The 19275-nt window shown below is 32.3% G+C and overlaps 1 protein-coding gene across 12 annotated transcripts in view; it reads right to left on the bottom strand.

Annotated features, from left to right (window-relative positions):
* LOC143240608 (uncharacterized) overlaps nt 1–19275 on the bottom strand; it is an 83850-nt gene that overhangs the window by 37411 nt on the left and 27164 nt on the right. For 11 of the 12 annotated variants that reach the window (XR_013021858.1, XR_013021857.1, XR_013021859.1 and 8 more), the window contains 5 exons: nt 18823–18962; nt 18163–18229; nt 13092–13250; nt 11433–11601; nt 2996–3118 (listed from right to left, as the gene is read on the bottom strand). Coding sequence is in view for 9 of the 12 variants with exons in the window: in XM_076483320.1 (XP_076339435.1) it covers nt 2996–3118; nt 11433–11601; nt 13092–13250; nt 18163–18229; nt 18823–18962 (658 nt within the window). In the remaining 3 variants the exon portion in view is untranslated. Of the gene's footprint in view, nt 1–2995; nt 3119–11432; nt 11602–13091; nt 13251–18162; nt 18250–18822; nt 18963–19275 lie in introns of those variants that run through there. The other variant, XM_076483328.1, reaches the window with a different exon arrangement.

The raw sequence follows: 19275 nt of genomic DNA, 5'->3' as shown, positions 1-19275 counted from the left end.
TTACTGATAAAAGCTGAAATTTTACAAACATGGGGAAAACAGTTGTTTAAACCCACACTGGTATGATGAATTTGATGAATGTCTGATGACTCTGTGCAAAAAAATCTGAAAAAACTGTACAGAACTATTTTGGTAGTGAATTATAAAAATTATTAATAATAATGTGTTGTTTTATTTTTAATGCTGATTTATATAAGGTTATATACTGAATTTAGTTTTAGATGAAAAAGCACATAGGTTTGTTGATTATTACTGGAAAAAACTAATTTTTTTTAAGCACTGAATTTTCCCATATAAACTTTTATAAATTTACAAAGATACTTAAAGGCACTACTAACCTCTGTTTAAAATATTCTTAATAATTTTAGTAATATCATAATTAATTAAAATAAAAAAGATTTACATTGTCTACCTAAGATTGATTGAAAGGTAGAAATTTTAAATTACATAAATGACAGGTAGGAAGGATTTTGCTTCACATCTATATATACTCTTCAAAAAAAGAAACACAAAAGGCAAAATTTGAGACAAATTGTTAACAAGTTTATTCTGGGTAGTTCTGTATGATATGTGTGAAACTTTGCACATTCACTGCTGAACATCCAAAGTCTGCAAAGGCGAAGTCCATACTTACTAGTTGAAGTTTAACGTCACTCAATGTCAATAATGAGTATGCCCCCCGTGAGCATCAATAACTGCTTGGCATCTCCTGCCCATGGAAGTGATGAGATGATGAATCACATCCTGTGGAATGGCTGTCCACTCAGCCTGCAGAGCTGCTGCAAGCTGAGGTAGAGTCCGAGGTTGAGGTTGTCGCCGTCACAGACGTTGGTCCAACTCGTCCCAAAGATGGGGTTTAAATCTGGTGATCTGGAGGGCCAGGGAAGAACGCTGATGTTGTGGTGTCTCAAGAAGACAGTGGTGAGTCGGGCTGTGTGAGGAGGGGCGTTGTCATGTTGAAAAACATCGTTGACGTTCACCATGATGGGTTGCACATGGGGCCTAAGAATCTCATAGACGGTTGCATACGGTCTGATCGGAAATCCTACGCAGCCCTGTTATGGTTGAGGCAGTAGACGTCGCAGTGGTGGTCCGATCCCGAAGGTGACGTAACTGGATGTAGCAATCTTGTGCGGGCGTGGTCACACGAGGTCTGCCAGATCATGGACGGTCACGAGTTGATCCATGTTGTTGGTGACGATTCCATAGCCTTGTGATGGTGCTTGGGTGGACATTCACAGCTCTGGTAACATCTGATCAAGATTCGCCTGCTTCCAAGCGACCAATGGCGTTGTTGCGTTGTGCTTCAGTCAGTCTTGGCGTAACTGTATTGCTTGTCGGTGGCTTACCACTGAGCTATGGAAACCGAGAACCCATCACTTTTATAGGGATTTTGCACATGTTGCACTTGCAGAACATGCAGATCTCTCAAACAAATTTATTGGACACGAATGCGTTTTGGCGAAAAATCCAATATTTTCCTCCGTTTTCAAAGTGCACAACTTTTATTGTCATTTTGGTCTGACAATCAGTGCCTTAACATGTGTAACATCACATACTCTGAGCTTGTAACGTTCTTACATATATTTCTCTTTAAAATAACAAAAATATCCCTTTTGCCTTTCTTTTTTTGAAGAGTATATATAACTCAGTCTAAGCTGGTGATTTACTATGGCCATGAATGTATTCAATCATACTAGCAAACCCATAGGCTTAAAGTCCAGATTTATAGGTCCACTATAATGCAAGTTTAATGTCCAGACAACTATTTTTGCACTTTTCAGTTTAATGATTACTTCTGCTATAATGCAAATTAAATTTCTTTAAGTTATGAGCTGTAATTAGTAGGTCTACTTATTTACATGCTCTGATGTGAATCAATGTCATATTTGAGGTCTGCTTTTGGGGAATCCCTGTCAAAGTGTTTTTGCAAAATATCATGGTTCTGTAATTGGCAAATTTGCACATTTTCATTCACATAAGGTCTGAATAAAACAATATATGAATCAAGATTTACATGTATTTATACTAAAGTTATACAAAAATAAACAAAAATGTTTAGAAGTGAGTAGTTTTTCAAGATTTGAAACTGTAATGTAAAACACTTTCACGTATCAGCCTCCAAATATAGTCTCCCTTCATTGTTTCGTTACATGTTCCCAAGTCACAAAAGCAAAGTTTTGAAGAAAAAATAGGTCTTTTCCATTTACTTTAGGCATTGGAAAATAACACTTTCTGCCCAGGAACAACAAAAAGTAAAAATTTTGCTACATAGTGTCATAGGTGAGAGGCTTTATTGGCATTCAATACATCAGTGGCATGACTGGCTTATTACAGTATCATATTTTCTTTGATTTTTCTCATAAGCTCACAGAACAAGTACAGCATTCTTATAAAATGTCAAAATCTATTAGTGAAGTTAAACTCAATAATAGCATCACATAAGTATTTCAGAATTACTATATCTATGACTATTTAATTATAAACAATATAACAATTAAGAATTTATATAAGAAAGAATATAAAATGTAACAATCAGAAAATACAAGGTATATTTTAGAACGTAACTGAATATTTTTAAAAAAGTTATTACACTTATTGCATGGAGTGTACTATGATATTAGGAATATGATGAATACAAGTACAAAGACAATATTCAAATTCAATGTTGGGAGTTAAAAAATAACTGAAAGATTTAATACAAAAACCTTGTAACAAAAAAAAAATTGGAATTATCAACTGCAACTTTGAATATGAAACTGATCACTGTATGGGCAAAAATGGCTATATGTTCATTAAAAGATGATTCTACATATTTTGTTCTTGTAACAGTAAGAAATTCCACAATTTTAATTACTGATGGATTGAAAATTATAAAAGATAATTTCAAATACTTCTTTAATACTTACATACATTACATTTGTTCCTTGACACAATGTTCTATGTATTTGTATTCTGTATTATTAGAGATTAAAATAAACCTGTTTCAACTAACCTCTTCCAACTCCATCTTCAATATTTCATTCTGTTGTAATAGATCCTGAACTTGACCTTTTAAAAGTATTACAAGTTCATCTTTCTTCTCACATTTTTTTAGAGCTGTGTTAGCCATAAAGAGCTAGAAATGATACATACACACATCAAATACATATTTACTTAAACATTTAAAACTATTTACAAACAAAATAATGAATAATTAAGCATTAATAAATTAATGCAAGAAATAATGACACAAGTGTTTTCTTGTGGAGAAAAATACGATGTCATAATTTCTAGGGACTTTTGGTTTTTAATGATAACATTTGAATTTCACTGTTTGTATGCAGTTATAAACATTAAATGATCCTTTTTTCACCAGCTATCAAAATTGGATTTTTCTACATAAGTTTCATGGTGAAACTTTAAAGTAAAAACAAACATAAATTATGAAAACAGGTATATAAAATGAATATTAATGTAATTTTTGATAAAAAATGTACTTCCTGGTAAAACATAATCAACAGCCTTTTATTTATTTTCTTCTGTTTTTTTTAAGTATACATATATACGTATGTATATGTTGTATAAATTCTCCACTTTTGAAAAGTGCAAGCTAAATAAAATTAATACAAGTTATTTTTAAGGTTTTGTCTCATGATACATTGACGTTCAAAATTTTGTTTTTTCCACAAACTAACTGGTTACCAGTATAATTGTCTACTGGGCTACTAATTAATAGTGCCTTACCACTGTAATGGGAAATGGAATGCCAACTTCAGGAGGTAAGTTTATTTAACTTACTTATCCCTAAGTGGTAATATCCTATTATTTTTTCTTTATTATTTATTTTCTTATTCTTTACCTTTGAGAGCAGTCACCTTCCCACAACTGTCTGTAGGAAATGAAAGGTGATATAGATGTGGGATGTTGTGGGCTTGAGCACCCACACCTCACTCTCCTAATTTCTATTTCTATTCCTTTGATTATTCAATTATTCTTCGTGTGAAACTAGTGAAAGGAAGTTAAGACTAATAGATGGTGCATACCCACTACAATGTGGGTCCTTCTTCCACAGTTACCTCCAAAACCTATGGTACATTTTATATTTCAAATTATAGCCTGTACTCTGGGGATCTTTTCAATTAGTGCAGTGTTTTTTTATTTTTGTTTGGGCTTGTTTTTGTTTGCAACAAAGGATCATTAGTAAAAGGTTTGGGTTTGCTGTTTTTAATACAGTTCTTCCTTTTTATTTCACTGTTTATTGTTAATATTCTATACATATATATGTATGTTGTATAAACTCTCCACTTTTAAAACATGTAAGCTAAATAAAACTAATAGAAGCCATTTTTTTAAATTTAGACTCATGATACACTGATGTTCAAAATCTTTAAGTTTTTCCATAAACTTTCTAAACTTTTGCAGTTTTATTATCCTATTATACTTTAATCATAAATTCTATTTTAGTGGTTAAAAATATAGCTATTTTCTTTTTCTATAGCCAGTTAAATCTGTGCTCACAAAACTGAACTTCTTTCAATAAAACAGTTTCCTAATTATGGTAATTTCATACAAGTAATAATCTATTTTACTTCGAGAAAAATTGCTTCAGTAATCATACTAACATTATGTTCTACGATTGTCAGAACTGCAAAACTAAATGTTTTGTGATACTTTTGTTTTACTTAAAGTATATTATTGACATAAAACACACTGGTACATTTAATGTAATTTCACTCTTTATCAGATTATTAAATTAAGCTTTTGATATTATGAAACATAAACTTATAACTTAAGTTTAGCATCTCTGTTTTATGCAATGTAGAAAAGAGCAAAAATAAAATTATTTTTAATGATATCAAAGTAGACTGTCCACTCATCAGCAATTTTTGTATCAAAACAATTACTTTATAATGGAAGGAGGTACAATGGAGTCTCATTTCAACATGTGTTTTACATCACTGATAACTTCATAGTACTACATTCCCAGCACAACTGAAATATTGTATAAAATTATTTTTTTTTATTAAATACTCAGTGTTTCTTTAACAGACTGTTAATTATCATATTTTATGGGCTAGATTTGGTAGTATCAGTGAATTACAATGAAGATGTTTTAAACTTTACTTACAAAAAACAATTAATCCAGCTAAAAAGACAAAGTTTTCATAAAAGAAATACTATGTTAACTGAAGATACATTTGCAGTTAATAGCTGCCAGAAATACCTTCTTAAACAAGTACATGAGACAAAACTAATTCAAACAATTTTGCCTAAGACATATCACTCAATATTCAATGCTACAATAACAAGTGTCTTTTGACTCCATGAGTCTAAGCCAGGGTTTATCTTTGTTTCCTGAAGTTAAGAACAGTTCTTAATTCAAAACAAATATATTTTATATTATCTATCAAAATCGTAATGGAATCAATCACCCTGAAGGCAGTAATGCATATCAAGTTAATAGGCAAGTCATAAAAATATACTTTAAAATATGTATTCAAACAAAAAAAACAGGAGGTTAAACAAAGTATTAATTTTCTTACAAACACTATATAAAAAAAATAGATGAACAGGTAAATTGTCACAGTTAAACATGCACATTTAAACTTTAGTTTATGAAGAAAAATACACATCAAATTGCTTATCAAGTCACCTATTTGTTAGGAGAAGCTTGAAATATTATCAACATCTTTTATTTCCTATTATTCAATCAATGACAAATCGTAAAGAAATTTTTTGCACCATTTAAGTTAATAAATGTTTATGTAGTGATCTCAGATGAAACTGATTTCCCCTGGAAGTTACACTACAGGCACACAGAATAATGGGATATTTGAATAAGATATCTTTCACAATGTAATTCTTTATTTCTCTGAAGTTGACTGAATGAGTTTGTGAAAGGAAAACAAGAGTGAACACAATGAGCAATATTTATTATTAAAACGTAAACATGGGATGCATACTTGCTTTGGTTGTTCAGTGGTTACTTTTACTGAAACTCAGTTCTTTTTTCTCCAAACTGCTATTGAAAGATTTATAACCAAGTAACAAAGATATAATTTTCCTACATTGAAAAGAGTTCCAATAGATACTTACCTTCTTTCACATATAAAGCTTTTCTTGAACTTGGGCTGCCCTCTTATGCATTACAAATCTTATTTCTTGCCTAATGTACTAACTTTTTTATACCTCTCAATTCCCACTGTTCAGTTAGCATGCACAGCACATATGACAACCTCCACCAATAAGAGTACAACACTCACACAGACTCTGAGCAGCTGTCTCCCTTTATATTACATTCTGTGTACCTCACTTTCAAGATTAGGCACACCATAAAATAAACAAATACCAGAATTAAAAAGGAAGGTAGGAAGTATGTGAGATGTAGTAAGCATCAATCAGAAATATATTTTCAGTGTAGGAAAATGATAACTTCCAGTAAGATGCATATCTCTTCCCATATATAAAGCTAAATCCCACACTGAGTAGGTGGAGAGAACCATCGTAACAGAAAGAATAACAGGTTCACTAGAGAATTTGTTTTCAGAAAAATGAACAAATCTGCATAGTAATTGTATAAAAGCACACTAGAGGAATACCACACCACTTCTGTAACAGATACATTCTTTGCCACTGAAGAAGTTAAATGTCATGAAAAAGACTGCATCAAGGACCAATAATGGCAGAGACATGGAAGACATGGTTCAAAGATTCACCCTAATTGCACAGATGAGGTTCTGCATCCCATTCATAGCATTACGAGATGGAGGGCACTGCCAAAACATTGATGGTGGAAAAACATGTTTATGAGGCTAGACTGTAAACAATATATATACATACATGAATCCCAACTGTAAGTAAACAGTATCATATTTCAAAACACCGGAAATACAATGAAGGAAAGAAGCAAACAGCAATAACCAGGTAAGTTTCCACATTGCCCATGTGAGTCAATAAATATGATAAACCAAACTCTGAATTATAAGGCAGTGTGCAGCATTCATCTAACCATAAGAACAAAGATGCATTGTGTAGTTGGTATTATGATCAGGTACAGAACAAGAACTACTCAACCATGTTCTTGGAACATGGAATAACCATGAAAAAGGTTTTACACATCCCATAACTGGTATTAAAAGGGGGATAAAATCCCACAAACTTATCTAAATAAAGAAGCTGGAAGTACCAAAATGTGGGGGAACTCACTCAACCATAGGAATGGGTGCTATCAACCTGAGCTTGGTACTATGAAGAAAATCCAGCATCAGATGATCTGGTTCCCTCCCAAGTATGACACTTTGGAACCCATAACCCAAGAGAGAGAAGGAGAGAGGGTTTCCAGTTTCACTATCTTCTCAAGAGAGTGAAGAGAGAAACTGGAGCAAATGTATATCACACTCTCAAGGAAAACCTCTGTGGATATAGTAGCTAGGAATAAGAAAATGATTAGAACTCTCATACTCTACTTGAGGCTAAAAATGTGGTGCAAAGTGCAGAGGGCTCTGGACATAGTTCCTTCCAGTCTGTTGCTGGAATGTGTAATTACCATTCTATCTTGTAAGAAGATTGAGGAAATGAGACAAAGCCTGATAAACTGCCAAGAACTCCAAAAAACTGACATGAAAGCTTAATTTCACAAAAGACAAAATTCCAGAGATCTCCATGCATCTAGTGATGTACTCCAATACACAAGAGAAGCATCTGTGAATAGATGCAGCCTGAAAATCTAGCAGATCAAAAAGAAAAATCTACTGATCTTGCAGTTCCCACTAAAGGGTACACATGTGAGCATACACTAGTGGAATGAGAGATTCTAAATAAGCCCATATCCAAAAGGATATAGAACCTCTCGAGCAGGCAGAAAAGGAGAAGATATAGTTTTTTCTAACAATCTTTACATAGACTAAGTATGAAGGGGAGAATTGAAGAATATACCCACATGAATGAGATACAGAGTGAGGGAAATAACTGATTTCTCAAACTTGATCATTCAACCTACCATCACTACCTTTTGGAGGAGCAATCGAGTATGTAGTACAGATGCTGTATGGAAAGGGACCAGAAGAAGCCAGTCATACATGTAATGATGTGTCCTGATATCTAAAGAATGGAGATAGGGAGTAAATGTTCAGACAGTCCAATCAAAAGATGTAAAGTGCCATAGGAAACCTGAAATTGGAAAACACAATCCTTACAAATAAAGAAAAGAAAATTATGGGATGAGAGAGATATGGGCACATGAAGACAAGCATATGCTAAATCGAATTTGATCATCCACAAATACAAACTGAAAACCCAACAAAGGGACAAAAAGGATTCCATGGTGAAATGAGGGGATTCTAGAAATTGATTCAGATGAGATAGACGTCTGACTGGTCTCTAATCTCTAGTTTCTAGGGTACAACAAACAGTTAAAAACAAAAATCGGAAGAATCTGGAGCTACTAGTTTGATAGCATCTTTGAGCAGAAGCTCTGACACAGCTTGAGAAAGGCAAATGCAATAAAGCAGATCATTTGGAGAAGAGAATGGAATAGGTGGAGAAGAAATGGGGGAGGAGACCTGAAGTGAAGAGAAAGACCACTGGATAAAACTTCTACTGATCTGTAGAAAAAGTTCTCCAACTCTCCATGAAGGAGTGTAGCCTGGCCCCTAAAGGGCCTCTGAACCTACAGAGTAGTAACCCATGCCGATGTATGTGGTAGTTCTGAGGATAAGGGTGCAAACAATTAAACACAAGTAAAGAAGAAGTTGCAGACTCAAAAGGATATTAAACAACTATAGGATCAGGAAAAGAGGAGGTGAAATGTTGGGATAAATGATTCCCCAAGGAAGAGAGAGAATTAAGTAAATTGACCATACCAACCTGCGACTCCAATTAATCTAGGTGACTCTCAAAAATGGTATCATGTAAAAAAGAAACCATCTGTAAGTCCTGAAGGAAAGATAGGGAAAAGGCAAACTCCCATGAGTAGTGCATCACTTCCCAATAAGTCACAACAACAAATAATCCACGTAAAAAGTGAAAGGGCAGATGAAGAAAGTCTAGCCTAAGCCAACAACAAAAGAGAACGAAGTCCCCTGAAAAACATCAGGAAAACAGTGAAAAGACTCTGATAGCAGGTAAATAGAAGAAAGGTAACATAAAGCATGAGTAAGAGTGAAATGTATCCTCAAAAATTCGACCTAAAACAGAGAGACAGAAGCCTCAGGATTAGAACTGGAGGGAGATAAAAGGGGGATCAAATGTTGAATTTCAATAAGAACTGGAAGAGTAATGAAAGGCCAAAGCATGTTGCTTACTCAGAAACATGAGGAGGGGGCTTGCAAGGCATACTAGAACTAAAAAAAAAATTAGACAAAAATCTTTGAAAAAGAATCTCTATATCTGAGGAAGGGAGAAAAACCATGTAATCTGTGAGCTCATTTAACAGTGAGTGAGAAAAATCATTAGACACTGGAGAAAGTTGCAAAATACTGCAAACCTGAGTAAACAACTGTAGGAATGGTATTAAAAGTCGAACATTCTCCACCAGTACATAAAAAGAAAAAACAAAGGAGGGACCACAAAAAACTTGGTCAAATTCCTCCTCCTCACACCCTTTATCATCAGCTTGCACCACCTCACACAGAAAAGATGATGAGCCAGGCTCCATGCAAGAAGCTAACTCCTACCTGCACCTACATGACTTGTAGTGCCAATCATGTGACTTGAGTAATAGGGTTAAACATGTTTCCAGACAGAGCAGGAGCCAATGTAGCAGACACAGTAAATTGCAAGTTCATAACTTGTAAAAAAAAAAAAGTAATAAACTGTAAGAAAAAAAACTACATAAACACAGAAACAAAGCAATACATTTCCAAATGAGAAATCAAGAACAAGTGAGAAATATGTCTGATTAATAGTGTACCAATCAAGAAAGTGAGATACACAAAATATAGCACAGAGAAAGCCAGCTGCTTAGGGAGTGTGTATCATGCATGTCAGGTTCCTATTGGTGGAGGGTTTTTGCATGTGTTGTACATGCCAAATGAGTAGCAAGAACTGAGGATATAAAAAGGTTAGTGCATCAGGTGAGAAATAAGATTTTTAATGCATTAGTGGGCAGTCCATGATCAAAAGAAGCTGTATATATGAGCAGAGGTACGTAACATATCAAAACATAACATTACTTAGATTACTTATTAGTGTTAGACATACCCACTTAGAAAAGTGCTACCCATATTCAAACTTAAGGGAGGTCATAACTTTGAGGTATCACTTGATTTAATATTGGAAGATAATAGTGTGGAAATCCATGCACAAGATTCAACTTCACAGACATACTTAATATGACAAAGCAGAATGAGTGTTTTTCCACAAGACATAAGAAAAAATAAGCTTGAAAAAAATTATAAAAAGCATAATAAACTGATGTGTCTAAAAAAAAAATTGAGTTTATTTTCTGTGATATGACTCCTGTGGAGTGGTCCTCAACTGGCTTTGGGCTTGTTTTTCCAGTATACCTTGAGCTCTTAGTTCCTTCAGAAGGTAGAATGAATGTCAAAGCTTACCTCAGAATAACTTATGATCAAATATATCCAGTGATACTTCATCTTTATCCTAATGGGGACAACTTCTTCCAATATAACAATGTTTCTATCCACAGTGATCAGATTATACATGCCTGGTTTGAGGAACATGACCACAATTTAAAGCAGTTCTCACAGCCAGGATAGTCAGTTGATCTCAATCTAAATGAGCATCTCTGGAGTTAACTTGAAAGACATATCTGTTATCACAATTCTTTGCCCAGCTCACTCTGTAAATTATGTGAAGTATTGATCACTGAATAAAAAAAAAATCCTTCAGAACACTTTCAAGTGTCTTTTTGATTCTACGTTACATCTTGTCATGGCAAAGGTGGCCTAAGTCTTCATTAAATACATATTCATATAAGATGGCCAGCCAGTGTATATAAATAAGTGGTTTAAAGATTTTGCAAATTTAAAGTAATAATGGCTAACAGCTGGTATAGTACCACATTGATAACTATTTACTTAATTAAAGCATGATTTGAAAGATTCTTGTGTTTATTACCTTCTACTCACCTGAAGTGAATTAAAACTTTGGAAAAAACTGTTCCAATTATCCAAAGTAAGAGTTGTGACTAAATTAATTATAGGGAGTGAAGTATTTTGTAGTCATCATATCAATTATTACAATCAGCTAGGAAATTGATAATTCAAATAAACAACAAATATTATCCACAAATTAAGAAAGAGGAATGAGTCAAAATTTATGTCTAAGAAAAATCTTATTGTGACAGATTTTCATCTAAATTCATCAAACACCAGCTCATATTAACAAACTGCAATTGTCTCAACATAAAGTATTCTCAACTAAGCCTTGCAATATATGTATCCTGTACATTGCCAAATGAATGAACAATTTTTAAAATATTTACTCACTTCTTGTTGAAGGTCTTTATGCTGAGAGAGTAAATGCCTGTTTTCTTTGTGCAAGTATGCCACATTTTCCTCCAGTTTGATCCTCATCTTTTCCTCTTCTTCAAAACTGGTTTTCATTTCTTCATATTCCTTTTTAAGATCTTTAGTTTTTTCAAGAACATTCCGAAAGCTACAAAATTATGACAAGAAACAAACACATAAATTATGGCACAAAATGTGGATAAAATTACCATGCGTTAAATGAAATGCATTTACATTCTTATGCACAAAACGTTTAGAAAAGAAATTATTCATACAAAATATAAATATCAAACTTAAGAAAAGCAAATTATTAATCAAATACATTCAAGTAGTTATTTAAACAAAATTCTAGTAAAATGCATGGTAATTTCTCTTTCCTGCATAACATGTAAAAGTGTGCATTATTTTAACAAATATAACTAATAACTGTTCAAGATATGAAAAATTAAAATGTATGTTTCTAATGAGTTGAAGCAATTCCTTTGTAATGCCACATATGTTCAATTTTACTTGTATAAACTACAGAAACAAGTATTGATAATGTACTGAAAAGTAATCTTGTATTGAACAAAAGTTTTAAGTTTTATATACCATATATTTATTAGGTGATAAAATACACCCACTTGATCATCTAATACAATAACAGTTTGCATTAAGTTTGAAGAAACTAATTATAAAGTTTACAACTACTTCATCCAGCTTTTTTTTTTTTTGCAATGCAATGAAACAAACTGCACAGCAACCAGATAAAATCAACACACCCAGGTCACACAGAGCCAAGGTAATGAAGAATAAGGCAGCTATTAGGCAGTAGTTATAACCCTGAATTCCCCATTAAGACTGTTGTTTGGATTGTTTTTGCCATTGCTTTTTCTACTGTGACCATTAGTGGCATACACTAACAATACAATAGACGAGCATAATATTTATTGAACGAACATGATGTCAATCTCTATTAGAAGTACTTTGTCTCCCATTGTTTAAAACTGAAGGAAATGCCAACTGAAGTCAGTAGAAAGTGCCACTGCGTCATCATATGTGATGTATATGCAAACATTATCATGCCTGCATAATACAGTGAGACAGTTATTGGAAATACTAGTTGATTATCTGATCCATCACCAAATAAATACATATTTCATCTGGTGGTGTAATATTTGATGAAACCACATTTCTATTCCATTTCTAGTCATAATTAAGTCAAAAGTTATAAATCTGGTAACAATAAAGTAATTTTGACTTTATTAACTCCAGAACTTCTAAATGTGGTTATGAAGTCAACCATTGACTATGCTGCCATTAATAAATTAAGCAAAAAATATCAAAACCACATACTCACATCACAAAACAATTACATCAAAATGTAACAGTATAGCTGTGATTCATTTTGATGATGAATAATACATTTATATGCACTTATTATATATATATATATATATAAACAAAATTATATATATTCATGCTTTATGAATTACAACCTCATTGCCTTTGAAAATAGTCTTTTAAGCCTATTTGACACTGATATTTCACAAGGAATCATCTTGTTTAAACATTAAATTTGCTTTCCTACTATTCCACAATTTAAAGATAACTGTATGTATGTGTTCCAACACTTCCAGATAACAGATTGTTCTGTACCTGCTGACTTTCAGTCTCAACTGTTCATTTTCGGTCATCAGCTGGTTGGTGGTTTCTTCACTTTGAGATATCTGTACTCTCAGCCTTTCATTCTCAACTTGAAGTTTTTTATTATGGAAACTAAGTTCTTCTACTTCATTTAATAAATCAATGAAGTCTCTACAAGATAACAACATGGCTTTTTGAAAAACCTAAACACTTTTCTAAACATTCAAATTAGTATTTCTACTGAAATCTTGTTTGGTTAAAAATTGCAATTAACAACAGTAGGAAGGAGATTCATAATCCAATGATATGTTTTAGACAGCATAACAGTTTCATTTTTATACTTGAGTTTTGAAGCTAATATAACACTTTTAAACTGAAAAAAAATAGTTATGAAACATAACAGTAAAGTTAAAGCCTGAATCACCTTCCTAAAAATATCTATTTTCAGCTTAAAACTAAAGGTAATAAATATTACAAAAGATGAAAAAAACCTTTCCCTAACTAGTAGAAGAATTTGGTCCTTATATTCATTTCATGAGACAATTATAAGTTCAGGTTATAACAGTAACTTTAAGGTTATTATCATTTACACTTTACTTTGACACATTAATTAACAATGTTCCTTCAAAGGCTATTATGAAATGATAGTTGACCATAAATAAGTACTGTAGTAAGCATACTGTTAACTTAGCTGTTGAGATGAGAATGTTGTAGGCAAAAAATTAAATATACAGTGATAGTAGTGTTAATATCTAGTTAGTACACTTTGTTTTTAGCAGTAAAAGTATTTCATATAACTGTAATTAAACCTAGAATAATTACTAAACTTTCTAGCACTTTTCATGATAAATAGAATTTTATTTATTAAATTTACAAACTAATTTTTGTTTTTAATTTAATGACTTTAAGTTGGTTTTTATATACATGTAATTCAGTCTGAGGTGATAAAGGCTTTATCAGCTGAAAATAATAGTTTCAAGTTTGAGATAGTGTGGCCTGGGTCAAAATATACTGAATGAGCTTAAGCTCACATCAGTTGGTTATATAGCTTGGAGTTTTTATGAACCTTCTAAATTAATACATGATCAGCAGTGAAACTATGAGATTAGCAAATCAATCACTAGCTAACAGATGAAATTAATAAAACTTATTAATACACCTTGGAAATTAAATTCATTAGTCAAATGTGGATGAGTCCACTATTTAGGAAGAAATGTTAACTATAATTTCATATTTACTATGTGAATTTGAAAACAATGTGACAAGCTTTCAGTGAGTCATACACATCTGTTATACACAAACAAAAATCAGATACATCATATATTTATTTGAACTCAATACGTGTCTGTGAACTGTTGCTGACTTAGACTCTGAGAAGTATAAGACGATGTTGACGTGAAGAATGAAAATATTTTGACCGTTGCACAGTTTGTGTATTGCATGTGCATAACTTGTAGAGACTACAAAATACCTACATACTGTTTTTATCAGTATTCCTGTATATTTTATCTGGTAATTGTGACTTGTGTTATGAAAGTAAACAACTTATCAATATTAATATTTCCAATTATTACTACTTTTGAATATTGCAACTATCCAAGACTCATGTGAGAATAACTAATTAGTTGAATGTAATTAATCAGCTAACAAGATTAATAAACAATTAGCAAATTCCACTTAACGCCAGCTCGACTTTACTTTGAGATATAATAACATGCTTACCCTACTATTCAAGTATTTACATCGTATTCATTTACAAAAACTATAACATTTGCAAGAAAAATTATATTTGAAAATATTCAAATTCACCCAAAAGCTGAAAGATGTGTAATATGTTTTGAAATACAAATGAAAGGAAAGTACAGCTTATATTAAAGTTAACATTTTTCTCCAATGAAAATGTATTTCCAATAGTTACTTACCTCCCTTCACAAAATAGCTTTTTTTTTATTAACACTGCCCTCTATTGGCACAAATTTTCAATACTCACTACTAGCATTTGACCTTCTGCTTCTGTAGATCCACATGCAAATGATTATACAGTATTACCCCTATCGTAATTAGCAATCTCTTCAAATTTGAAGACCTTAACTCCAAGATTGGTCACAGGACTTGCACCATATCACCAGATGAGGGAAGACTGGGTAGGAAATGCGAATAGAGGTAGGTATCTATCAGAAATACATTTTCTGTTTAGGAAAATGCTAACTTCTGACTTGATATCTTACTTCCTCTCACAAAATAACTGGAGTCCCAGGGAAAAAAAATTAACCCTTTAGGAAGCTCTCAAAGAGAGATCATGAAATGTGGAAAAAAAATAATAATTAAATTTTAAAGGGATACTGTACCATACCTGGTACAGGTACATTCTTACCCCTTTTATTACTGTATTATGAACATAAGAGGTGAAGAAAAACATGAAGGAATCCCATATTATCTCTTAATGGGACCCCTAGATGTTGAGTGGCGAGGGCACAACATACTACAGTGGTGGTTCAATCTCATCCAACACTGGCAGCATCTGAATGAGAATGGACAGGAAAGGTAAGTTTCTGTACCAAAATCTATCTCTATTTGCACACATTTACAACCAAACCCAGCATCCATCAAATAGTTGGAAGTTGGAAAGCCCCAGTAGAAAAACATCACTGGTTCAAAACCAGGCAGCATTGGGTATGTTTCTTCCAGTCCATGGTAGAAGGGTTGTGCCTAACCATACACAAGTGGGAATACATGTACTGCATCCAGCTACAACTAACACTAGATTTGCCAGGAACCAACATCCAGCAGACAATAGCAAAATGGGTTATAAACATGAGGTGCATCTTCAGTGTAAAATGTGATGGCAATGGGCATTTTTCAACCAGTCTGCATGAATCACTTGAGGAAACAACCTGACTACTCAGAAGAAGGCATTAAGAGCCAAAGTCATGTCAGTTGATAGAGTTCGAAACAGACAAGCATTCCACTAATGAGTAAAACAACCCAGGAATTAAAATCCACTGAATGATTAAGAAAGACTCCATCAATAATTTGCATCTGACCAGTAAATGTATGCACTGTCTTATTATTTATCCTGTTTCTTATGTTTCTTAACCTGTCCCCCTTGATGGCAAAGCTATGGGCTATTATTTAGCATTCCAGTATTTTGGGAATCAACTTTGATTGGGGGTCAGTATGCCTCACTCATCTCATACATCTGAAGATCATGTTTATGCATTTCATATATATTTCTTCCTTTAATGAGGAAAAATGTAGAGAGGGTACTGGTTATGATAGGGGTTGTTTTGTCACCCTATTGATGGAGAGCTACTGCATAATTATTCACATGTGAATATGCAAAAGTGGAAGTTGGAAAGCTAGTGACAAACCCTTAAAAATTTGCACAGATAGCATTACAAATCAATAAAAGCAACTATGTGAGAGGAGGTAAGATATCGTATTGAAATAAATATTTCAATGAAAACAATATTCTTTTAAGACATGTTTTCTAAGTATATGTTCTAAGTTATAAAAGTACTGGAAGAGCATTCTTTGAGAAGGAAAATGTCTCATATTTCATTGTGAGACCCAGTTATAATAGTAAGTAAACACACCTTTAACATTAATCATAGTGTAGATACTGTGATTAACAGCTGCTAACAATTAAATTAAAGGGGTGAATTAAACTGATACTCTTCTTACAAAACAGCAAGATTATAGGGTCAGTCCTTCTGGGGGTTATTATAAAATACATAATAGCAGTTTAATCAGATTCGTGATAGAGATCTGGTTGGCTAAGGCATATTCTTGACATTATTTGACTCAAATTAATATATATTTCATGATGCATTTTTATGTTGAAAGAAACATTCGTTTGATGAAAACCCATCAACATAGGCAGTGCAGCATTATCCATAACATCACAGTATGAAAGCATTTATGGTTTCTTTATCTATGACCAGTGGACCAAATTCAAAATCTATATACCATCTTTCATCATACTTCATGTTTTGGATGAGAAATTCTAGATATTGTATAATTGAATGTGCACAGGTCCACACTGAATTATAGATGGAATGTTTACCATAATTCTGAATTAACTATGTGTGTCTACATGAAATGTAGTAAATTTATAGAAAAATGTACAAGCCCATTGTATACAAAACATTAAATGTCCTATGAAAAAACTTGTACTCAAGATATGGCTGTGATTGGAATAGATTAATTTCAGACTCTTATAATTCAAAATGCAGTGTAATGTCCATGTGAAGAATTAAAATACATTTCTCCATTGCACAGTTTGCATATTGCAATTGCACAACCTTTAGAACTTCCAAAATCCATATCTACAGTATTTTCAATATCCCTACATATGTTATCCACTGTTATTCTTCTCTACTTTGAACTGTCTCTAAATCAGCAGTGTAGGGTAAAATAAATAGTTTAAAACTTTCACATTGAATAAATAATTTCATCTTGAATGGTAATTTGTGAAAGGTCATGAAGTGAACAGTTTCACCACCACTTATGCAGATACAGTTATACTCAAATTCTCCCATTAGAACTAAACAATGACTAATGAGATTCATTACTCCATATAATGGTTTTCTGTTATACTTCACCCCAATTATAATTTGAGGGGCAACATGATATCTTGTATTCACAGTTGTAATAAATGACTCATAGGCTGTAGACTAACTTCAAAACCAAGCAGCGTGGACCTTTTTGTAACACTAACCTGCATCATGATTTCACAACTCACATGAAAGTTCCATAGATTAAAAAGTTTAATTATGGAGACTTGGCCAGTATTTAAAATTAATACAATTGGTCAATTTCTTCAACGTATCATCCACAGTGGATATTAGTATGTGGGGTGAACTGTTTTAAACACACATATCATCAATAATACATCCAATAACCATTACTTTGTAAGTTTCTTTGCCCTAACTAGAAGTCAGTGGCAGATGTTTACCTTTATAAACCATAATGTGTTAGCTGAAGGAGTGTGTGTTCTCCCAGTACTTTTAGTAATACACTGTATGGGTGTATATATATACACGTAATTTGCTATACAAGCACAGTTGATTTATTTTTGTACCTGCTAGTATTTCTTCCTGCTATTCCTTCCATGCTAACTGACGACAACTTTGATGTGTTTAAAATACCTATGAAAAGATATGGACCACTGAAATAAAAGTTTGTTATTTTAAAATAATTTAAAAAATTAAAATGATGTACAAAAATATTATTACTTGCTTTCAAAACAATGAAAATATCAGTCTATCCAATATAATTATTTGTTCTCAATTTCAAATATAAGTTTTCAGATTTAAACAAATAATTTTAAGTCAATAACATTCTTGTGAATTGACAAATACATATATTACAGATAATAAATTTGCTGATGAGAACAAAGAAAACACAAACTTTTGAATAAACTTAAAACAAATATTATTTACATAAATCACACTTAATATTTTCCTATTTTATAAACTTGCTGTATCAAATCAGTTATGAAAAATTAGGGGCAACAAATCTTTGCATACTAAAATATTTTATTTAGAACATTTTAAAATTAATTGCTTTCATAAAAAAATAATTATTTTAAATATCTACTCAAACACAGCCATTAATTTTTTTTATTGTTTTAGTAAAAGTTGATAATATTTGGGTAAAAACTGATAACAGATGTTAAAGAAGTTTCAATACAGATAAGTGTACTAATCATTTTATATACCTTTGAAATGGCGCTACTTACCTAATGAAGAATTAAAGGAACCTGTACTAGCTATATCACTACTGCTATCATGTGTTTCTTCAATAGGAAACAAAGAATCAAAAGGAAACATGCTATCTGTTGTGAAGGTTTTATCATTTTGCTCTTTATAATCTTCAATACTGATAGACCAGAAATAAAATATTAGTATCAGGACAAGTTTTACTAATGTACAAACATTACACAGTATTATGATATGAAATAAAACAGTTATGTTCTGATATAAACAGTTTATACTTTTTTATTTTATATTTTTACAGTGGAATATTAGCTTTCATTTTGAAGAGCTCTTTCTAAAAAACAGAGGTTGGCAAGAGGTTGAACATTATACTTAATGCCGAGTACCTGGGAACGTTTTAAAAAAATTTTAAAGTTTTCAATATCTTTTACATACAGCACTTGGCTTAAATTTAATCCAAACAACTTAGAGAAAGT

Source organism: Tachypleus tridentatus, chromosome 13, assembly GCF_004210375.1.
Source record: "Tachypleus tridentatus isolate NWPU-2018 chromosome 13, ASM421037v1, whole genome shotgun sequence".
NCBI classification, from domain to species: domain Eukaryota; kingdom Metazoa; phylum Arthropoda; class Merostomata; order Xiphosura; family Limulidae; genus Tachypleus; species Tachypleus tridentatus.
The sequence above is the reverse complement of the archived record's forward strand: the minus strand, read 5'-3'. Positions and strand labels throughout refer to the sequence as shown.